Genomic DNA, 9,124 nt, shown 5'->3' with positions numbered 1-9,124 from the left:
TTATTTGATAAACGTTGATATCATAGTGTACTGTGAATTACTAAACAATAGTCTCTACTCATTTTATTAGACTAATGTAACTTTATTTTTCGATACTTGAATGTTTAAAGGTTTGTGGTATTCTAATAGTTGTTTACATTCTGTTTTATCAAATAATTCGCAGGGAACCTTGTTAAAAATGTTTCACTAATAAAAAAAATTGCATTTACTTTTATAAATGTATAACTGTTTGGGTTTTGTAATTTAAATTTAGACGACCAAAACCAAAATTTTCTTACAATCATTGAAGAAATATATGAGAAAACGGGTGATTACATGTTAATGAGATTTAAACAAAGTTTTTGTCCACAATGCCATCGCAAGCATCGAAGATATTATATTTTTTTCTTGATATTCAAGCATCAAATGTTTTTTTTTTTCTCTTATACTTATGTCAATGTGGGAATGACCGAGGTAGTAAAGAGTTAGAATTGGTATTATTTGGAAGCTCCTTCCTATTGATGGTGTAAATCTTAAATTTTCAATTCATGTTCTATAGGTCACAAAGTTCAAATAGTATTGTAAATGATTATTTTATTATAATTAGACACGAGATGTATAAACCTCAAATCAATCACGAGACTAGTGTTGGTCATTCAATATGATGCAATAAGAGAATCCGTTGCGATTATTAATGATGTTATCACGATCGTCATTTCCTTTGAGATTAGATGAAGAGAAAATGATAAATTATGAGAAAGAAGAATTTGTTTACTTACCTTTTTGATGCATAATAATTACACACCAGAATTGAAGCGTGGTCGACATTTTCATTGGCAATAAGCACAACCTTCATTTATTTATATCAAACCGTAGAAACAAACATATATTAATCCACTTAGTTAGTACTAGTACCCTTTCACAATTTTGGTAGTATTTCATTAGTGATCTTAGATCTATAGTATATTATCTTCATGAAAGCAAGACATTTTTAACACGTGTAAGTAGAGCAACAGAACATAGTCCGAATTTTAAAACGAAACTTTACATAGAAAAATTAATTTATATTTTATAACTTGAGTCTATGTTTACAAGTAAATAAAACTAATTTATTATAATAATATCCATTAATATTATTTTTTTGAATAAGATATACAAATAGTTTGAGACGGTTCTATTGAAGAGAACTAGTTATAACTTATACATACAAGACAAAGATAAAGAGAAGTAAAATTGACATTCTTGTTGATTTGATCTTTAGCTAAACACATCTGCTGGAGCATTTGATCTTCCTGAAACCATGAAAGTGTTTGTTTATTCGGTTGATGTTGTGTTTTGGATGTGTTACTTAAGATATATAAATAAATGTTTCGGAATATATTAGGTTCTAGTTTATATTTTGAAAAAAAGATTGCTTTCTGTTTTCATGTTTCACTTAAATTGATGTTAATATTAAATGCACATACTTATTTCATTTACCTGATATGTCCCTCTTTTTTTTTTAATGGTCCAAACAACAATAAATGATTTGTAAGAACAATTAAATAAAAAGCATCTTACACTATTTATTTGAATAAAACAAAAATAAGTTTTCTTCGGAAAAGTGTAATCTTTGCACATGTGTTTTGATGATCGTTAGTTTAGTTGAGAACACTCGGACTATCGGTTAAAAATAAATATCACATAGGCCTTTTTGGCCCATTAGTTCTGTCCAAAATTCTGGAATCGGCCCAATTAGACCCAAAAAACGCCGCGACAAAACTCCGTCGTTGGCTCAAGCATGTTTCACCGGTGGTGGTAGCTTCTCCTCCGACCCGGCTAAAATATGCAGATCCCTAACCCTAGACGGCCATTGCTAACCTCAATTTCTTCTCATTCTCACTCCTCAAGCTAAAAACCCTCGAAGATCTTTCTCTGTTTGTGGCAAAATCAGGTACCTTTCTTTCTAGTTCGAAACCCTAGATCTCTCTTTTCTCTCTCTTCGTCTTCTTCTGGTTTCGCTCGAAGATGGGTGATAGCGAAGACGAAACCGGATACCCAAAGAAGTTTTACTCTCTGAATCGCCAAAACCATCCAATGTATACGCGACCAATTTCCAAACGCCACGCGTATTACCACGAAGAGGAAGACGACCAGGAAGACGACGAAATCGAGCAGGAAGAAGATGAAGGTGAGTACAGTCACCGGTTTCAGAAGAGGCAGAAACCGAACAAACCGGTTTCCGGTTACGAGTTCGCTGGTGGTCCAAGCAGCGATTCGAAAGTCGCTTACGATTGGAGAGAGCAAGAGGCGTTTGTGTTGCTTGAAGTTTGGGGTGATCGGTTCTTGCAATTGAATCGGAGGAGTTTGAGAAACGAAGATTGGAACGAAGTCTCGGAGAAAGTGAGCGAGGAGCTGAGGTCGGAGAAGACGGAGACGCAGTGTCGGAGAATGGTTGATAATCTGAAGAGGAAGTATAGGAAAGAGAAGACCAAAGTTGAGAAATCTGGATTGGGTTCGAGCAAGTGGTCGTTTTTCAATAAGATGGATATGTTGCTTGGCTCTTCTCCTAAATCAGAGTCAGGTTTGGCTTGTGGTGTTGATTCAGGAGAGTTTGTGTTTATGAACACTAAGGTTTACTTGGATAAATCTAATGGGTTTGATGAGATGATGGATAGTCCTGGTGATTCAGAAGACGATGATGATGATGATAATGATGATAGTGATCGTGAGGTTGATTACGAGAGGAAGAAGAAGATGAATGATGCGGCTTCTTATAAGCTGTTGGCTGATTCAGTTGAGAGGTTTGGGAAGGTTTATGAGAAGATGGAGAAGAGTAAGAAAGAGCAGATGAAGGAGTTGGAGAAGATGAGAGCTGATTTTCAGAAAGATTTGGAGTTGCAGAAGAAACAGATTGTTGAGAGAGCTCAGAGTGAGATTGCTAGGCTACGTGAAGAGGAAGAGAATCTTGCAGATGATGATGTGAGTGAAGATGAGGAAATGGCGAATGATTCTGATGTGAATCTTAGTGATGAATAATGATAGATAAATGATTTACTAGGTTTGTCTGTTTTAGGTTCGACAAAAAGTTCTGTAACTCGTGTTTTGATGGTTACAAGTTTTAGTTATATAGGCTAAAGACAATTTCCCTCAAATCAGTGCATTATTATATTTCCTTGTTAAGAAGATGCCTTTATGAATGAGTATTTCTATTGAGCTTATCCAATCAGAATCTCTGTATTTGTATGTTTCTTTTGAAAGAAATTTGAAGACATTTGCAAGAGAATTAAGCAATCTGATGAACACATGCTTTGAATAGAGCATCAGTTCGATGGATTCTGTCCGGTTTACACGCTCAGATAACCGGTATAACCATTCTCGAGTTGACCGATACCAAACATTCGGAGAAGCAAAAAAAACGGCAATTATGTTGTCTTATGTAATGGCCTTTACTTGGGCAACACTGCAAGAGGATCTGAGCTCATGCCATAAGCAAAACAAAGTGTCGTAGACATCTTCTTCCTCGAATACGGCTTTATCGCTGTGGATGACTTGAGAGATACCCACCAATGTCTTGAGCCATTCTTCGTGCAGACTTGAGAACTCAGACCTTAGCTCACTTGACTTGAAGTTTTCACCAATCGATCTCTTCATGGCTTGAGCCGCGACCGATGCTGTCTCAACCACTTGGTTTGGTATTCCAGCCATGAGAGCCACTTGAAGTCCGTAGCTCTCAGGACAAGCTCCATCAGCTAAACGGTACAAGAAAACCAAGTCTTGGTCACAGCGACGCGGTTCTTGACCAGATGATCTTGATCTGAATGCGCAAGCCATGTGTTTCAAGGTGACACGTGGGTGAGACGAGAATTCCTTGGTGAGTGGGTGGTAATGCGTTGCAAAGAGCATCCGGCACTGGACTCTCTCTACTAGGTGACGAAAAACCTGATTCAAATCCATAAGTTTTAGCAAACTGAAATTGTTGATCAGAAGAGTACAAAATTCAAGGAGAACTTCTCCTGGAGAAGAGAAGAGGAGGTGTTACGGAATATGCAATGGCGTATCCATCGAAAGTACTAGTTCCTCTGCCAAGTTCGTCAAGGATTACTAATGAATCCTGAGTTGCATTCTGAAGAACTGACGCTGTCTCTGTGCATTCTACCAAGAAAGTACCTACCAAAAAAAACGAACCGGTCATCAGACAAAATCCGCATAACTAGTATTTGTTTGAGGAGGATCAAGTAATTATAGAAAGAAAAAACGTACTCTCTCCTGTCATGATTCGATCAGATGCGCCAAGTCTTGTAAAGATTGTATCTACGAGGGAGAGTTCACAAGTCTCACAAGGCACATAACAACCAAGCTGACAAAAAAAAAAAAATTGTTGTTATATCCAAGAAAATGGTTGCTTAAAGCAGTGATTTATGTAACGAGTGTGTACAAACCTGGGCAAAGATAACGGCAAGACATGTGGCACGAAGAAGAGTTGATTTTCCACCCATGTTTGGTCCTGTGAGTAGCAACGACCGAGGATGTACGCTGCTGCTTTTAGCCTCGCCAAGGAGTAAATCATTTGGAACAGGCAATTGACCATCGGCTGCAACTGCAAATGGATGCCATAGTCCTTGGATTTTAAGTATTGGCCCATTTGTTTCCTGATTCTGAATTGTGTTTTTCGATTCGGGAAAAACAACAGGCCTGGCCATGCTTCCAGCAGATAGACTTGCAGCGATTGCGAAAGATCTCAGGACATCGAGGCAGCTTATGGTGTGAATGACTTCAGACCATTCGCTGGCTCTTTCGATAAATAGTTCAATAAGTATTGTGAGCGTTTCCGCATTCTCCCCTGTCACATCTTGGTTCTGGTACAAGATTGAAAAGTTACAGTTAGATACATATCAAACCATATACAAAACCAAATTCGTATACTAAAAGCTTTCAGGATTAAAAAGCAAACTCCTGTAATATCCCTGGTGGGGTGAGTTGAGATCTAACATATGCAAATGACATCAACAGTATAAACAAACTACCGATAAAAGGCTAGCTTTTGAGCATGAGAACATGTCTTTGAGCAGTGACAGAAATTTTGTTGCCAAAAGTATGAGTTTGCAAGATAGATGGGCACCTGATAATTTGGAAAGTCGCTATCAATGGCTGCTTCAAATTGAGATAGGAATAACTCTAGCCCGCTTTTTCCGACTATTATAGGAAGTTTACATAGCTTACAAAGCAATTTCATCATATTTGATTCCTTCTGTAGAGCCAACAGAAGATCAATTCCACTTCTGAACCCTTTCACAATTTGCCCAAATGCTTTGACCTGCAATGCAATAAGTTTGAAGACGAGTAATGGGTAACCAGACATATTGCAAAAGAGGGAGAGCAATTGTTAGCTAGACCCGTAATGTTTAAGCCCTATACAAATCATGGAAGGCATCATTCAGAAATGCGTGTTTGGAACTTACTCGTTGTTTCAGCATTTTTTTCCCAAGGAGAGCAGGCAAAACAGAGGCTGATGATTGAACGCTAGACTTGATGCGTCCGAGCAGTCTTTCCAAGTCTGGAAGTTTATGGAGATACTGGCCAGTGATTTGCATAATTTCTGAGTTTGCCGTGAATTCCTCAACTACATCGAGTCTTTTATTAATGCTCCCTACATCTTTCAGTGGATGGCAGATCCAATTCCTTAAGAGCCGCTTACCAGTGGGACTAACACAGTTATCAAGATATTTGTACAAGGTCCCTGCAGAGCAAACAAAAATTAGAATATGAATATCCACCACTTCTGTCTACCCTCTATTTGAAGCTATAAAAAATAACATAACATGCACTTGCCTGAAGGACCACCGTCACAGCTATTGTTGAATATTTCAAGATTTACCATCGTCTGGCCATCAATCCTGAGACAACCCCTGTAAACTTGATATGGATAAATATCCCCATTCTTAAGTACATCTTCTAGCTGCAGGTAGATTGAACCAGTGAGTTATGAAGATTTCCCATTGCTTAACTTGTGAAAAACGAAAAATTAACCAAGCCAACCGACCTTTAGCCTAGACAGATGATTGATTAGTTCCCCAAGGGCACTAAGGGCAATGTCACATTCAGCTAGAGCATCAACAGCAGAGTTCCAGGATTCAGAAGAACCTCTAAAGTATCCGTTGGATTCTATCACTTTTCTCACTCCACAAGCATCTGTATCCCCCATTACTTGTGGAAGTGGAGACAACTGTACCGCCGTAGAACCTATAAAAAAACAAAGACCGAGATAATCTACATTAGAAATGTTTAAGAGATCTATCATTAGGTGAGCAGCTAAAGGTACACAAATTTTCATGCACGTATCTGCACATCTAGCCTAACATGATGATCTTGTAAGAGCAAATTTTCCGAAACTTCAGTTATGTCGCCTACTGAAATGGTACCTGTCAATGTATATTTCCTTAAAGCCTTTTGCGCTTCTCTTGATAGCCCTGCAATATTTCAACGTTTACGCACTTAATCTTAAGCAGTCTCATCTACCATAAATTCTGTTTGACAAAACAACTGGGTGTATAAGCAGTTTACGTTTACTTTCATATACCACTTCCTTCGGAGAAACCTGGGAAAAAAAATACCAAAAGGTGATTCAGAACTTATTCCTGCAAACCAAAAATACGCGCTCAAAGCCTCAGAGCAGACGATACACAACACACTTCCATACCTGCATCAATAAAGCTCCAAGAGCAGCACATGAGGCATCATCACTGATGGACCCGACCCAAAACCTCAAGGCAGCACAGTCAACGAAAGCAAATCCATACACATTTGAACACTTTTCTAGCTCCGTTTTGACCTAAGTCAAAATTCAGAAGCAAAATTGACATCAATTCATATACACTGAAACCAAAGCCAATTCCTGAGCTACTTCTAAACAATTATCCAAAATCAATGCTTTGCATTAACTTTATCATGACTAATGTAGGGGTTTAATTAGCTATCATTCTATCCAGCAAGCAAGACAAACATAACACAACCAATGGTCATTATAAAAAGAAGAAATGCAGTAACAAGTACTGATACCCTTGACATGAAATTGGACGCTATATCATTGTAAAAAAGTAGATCCAGTTACATAGACTAATTTTTCAGAGAATCTTAAACAGAGCTTTAGTCTGCACTTCAACTAAAACTTCTTTCAATTCTCTTGCAAATAAAACAAAAACAGCAAATCTTGATATTTTAATTCCAAAATCCTTACTACTGGAAGCAAGATTGTTAAAGAAGAGTGAGTATCAAGGACTTGATTGGATTTCACTTGATAAGACAAATAACAAACCTCTTTTATGGCAAGAAGATGGACAGCATCAGGACCGATGTTACCCTCGCTTGCTGTTGATGGAGTTAATACTTGAACTAGCTTCCTCGGAATTATCTGATAACCAGACCAGAACAGCCACTGATTTAACTACAGCATGAAACTAGTATAGTAGAAAAAGAAATTATCAAGAACAGACTGCACCCTCCTTGACCTGTTCCCAAGACAACTTACAGAATTTGAACCTCTGGCTTTTGCTTGGTCAGATGTTTCTAGCTGCTCGATTCGTCCAACTTTATATCTTCCAAAAGAAACAAAAAATGTGTCAATACAAAAGTCGTGGAAGGAAAACATATGACTATGCCTGTTAGTTCCTAATACAGTTTCAACACAAGGCTTGAAACCCTCCATGAAAGAAAAATAAGTGTACCACATATAAGTAAACGCAATAATCGGTAACTGTCACTTTAGTTAACTAGCAAAGGAATATCCAAAAAGTATGATAGTTCCCTTACCCACGAGCTAATAGCTTTTGCACTGCATCATCTATCCCGCTTTCAGAGATACCGACCTAATAAAAAAGGAACGTTAAATCTATAGACTTAGTAAATGTAATTAGTCAAGCAGGCCCAGTTGTTTCAACTAATTTACCTGTCTGCATTTTCCCACACCGCTCAAGGTCATCTTCCAATCAAGCTCCTTGTGACCTACTTCTGCATCTAGCTCATACAGCTCATAAAATTTTCCCTGAGAAGAACATAACATAGGGAGATAGATGTAAATGAACCAGTCGCAATGAGGAAAAAGATCGAACACTTAATTGATATTCACTAACCACTTTAAAGAAAAGCACAACATCCATATATTCACTCTTGACACCCCAATATTGCTTCTGCGACGCAGACATTTTTTTGAAAACATCAGGTGGTATGTATAGGGTCTTCCTATCATAAAGGGGATCATCAGGCCGTCTTCTATTGGCATCCCTGATCCGAGAAGGCTCAAGCCATTCAAATTTGGTTCCTTCGTTTACTTCTTTCTTGTCTCCACAAACCGGATCCTGAAGCATTTTCAGCCTTTTGTTAGAATCTAATGCAGTGACCTTATTCTCCTTGATAGCCATTCCATCCTCCAGAACTCGCTTCAAACGAGGAACACTTGGACGCATCCCTGGTGTTTCTGGGCCAAGAACATCGTTATCTACTCCTTCATCTTCTACTGATCTTAGACCAACTGTCCCACTGACACTGAAAGCATGGTCTCTTTCTTGAGGCTGACCATTATTGGAATGACATTGAGGAAATACATTATCAGCTCTCGTACACACGGACGAATCATCATGAAGCGGAACGACATGTTCTCGGCTCCTGAAAGTTACCAAAAAATGGTACAAAACAGTAATCAGAATCTCCACCGTGAGCAACATTACATTACTCTTCTTCTCCTAAGGAAACATAAACAATCTTCCATACAATTATCTAGACCTAATGATTACTTAGTCCAGCTAATAACTTCAAAATCAAGAGAAACGGAGATAGTACCTCTCTGCAGAACATTCTCGGTCATCGACTTTTACAAACTTATGCATGATATTGGAGAACAGCGACGAAGCACCACCTCCGGCGGATTCAGCCGTCTTGAAGCTGGACGGCAGGACACGACGCGGAACCTTCTCCGGCGGAGTATCAGTTCCTCTGACCTCATCCACAGATTTCGATACATTTCGTTCCACAGAGCGTACCGAATCGTCGCCGTTTACATCTTCTTCCTTCACAGTAGACCGTAAACCTCCTCCGCCGCTTGTAGCATCGCCCGAAACCAAACCCTGAGTCGTCGGCGAGGGTTTCTGAAAGAAAGACAAAATCGATCTCT

At 38.6% G+C, this 9,124-nt stretch overlaps 2 protein-coding genes across 2 annotated transcripts in view; one reads left to right on the top strand and one right to left on the bottom strand.

The window, feature by feature from the left end:
* The first annotated feature begins 1,772 nt into the window (after positions 1-1,772).
* LOC18013766 (trihelix transcription factor ASIL2) lies at positions 1,773-3,179 on the top strand. The gene has a single exon (XM_006418679.2). It carries the CDS (start codon positions 1,987-1,989, stop codon positions 2,995-2,997), a length of 1,011 nt encoding a protein of 336 aa, XP_006418742.1. The 5' UTR covers positions 1,773-1,986; the 3' UTR covers positions 2,998-3,179.
* A 57-nt stretch (positions 3,180-3,236) lies between these two features.
* The window catches only part of LOC18013765 (DNA mismatch repair protein MSH7), a 6,246-nt gene continuing 358 nt past the window's right edge, over positions 3,237-9,124 (bottom strand). Inside the window, exons 2-18 of the mRNA XM_006418678.2 lie at positions 8,794-9,122; positions 8,088-8,619; positions 7,904-7,999; positions 7,768-7,823; positions 7,487-7,553; positions 7,274-7,369; positions 6,659-6,790; positions 6,523-6,556; positions 6,381-6,428; positions 6,002-6,201; positions 5,791-5,917; positions 5,421-5,698; positions 5,081-5,275; positions 4,401-4,817; positions 4,222-4,318; positions 4,001-4,128; positions 3,237-3,900 (exon numbers count right to left, since the gene is read on the bottom strand). Of these exons, the coding sequence (XP_006418741.2) occupies positions 3,394-3,900; positions 4,001-4,128; positions 4,222-4,318; positions 4,401-4,817; positions 5,081-5,275; positions 5,421-5,698; positions 5,791-5,917; positions 6,002-6,201; positions 6,381-6,428; positions 6,523-6,556; positions 6,659-6,790; positions 7,274-7,369; positions 7,487-7,553; positions 7,768-7,823; positions 7,904-7,999; positions 8,088-8,619; positions 8,794-9,122 (3,339 nt within the window). The 3' untranslated portion in view covers positions 3,237-3,393. The remainder of the gene's footprint in view (positions 3,901-4,000; positions 4,129-4,221; positions 4,319-4,400; positions 4,818-5,080; positions 5,276-5,420; positions 5,699-5,790; positions 5,918-6,001; positions 6,202-6,380; positions 6,429-6,522; positions 6,557-6,658; positions 6,791-7,273; positions 7,370-7,486; positions 7,554-7,767; positions 7,824-7,903; positions 8,000-8,087; positions 8,620-8,793; positions 9,123-9,124) is intronic.

The sequence above is a fragment of the Eutrema salsugineum genome, unplaced genomic scaffold (assembly GCF_000478725.1).
Source record: "Eutrema salsugineum unplaced genomic scaffold, Eutsalg1_0 scaffold_4, whole genome shotgun sequence".
Classification (NCBI taxonomy): domain Eukaryota; kingdom Viridiplantae; phylum Streptophyta; class Magnoliopsida; order Brassicales; family Brassicaceae; genus Eutrema; species Eutrema salsugineum.
This window is presented reverse-complemented; position numbering and strand designations above follow the sequence as displayed.

What these genes read in the sequence shown, in the direction of transcription:
- LOC18013766 (XM_006418679.2), top strand. Translation starts at nt 1,987, where the DNA reads ATGGGTGATAGCGAAGACGAAACCGGATACCCAAAGAAGTTTTACTCT.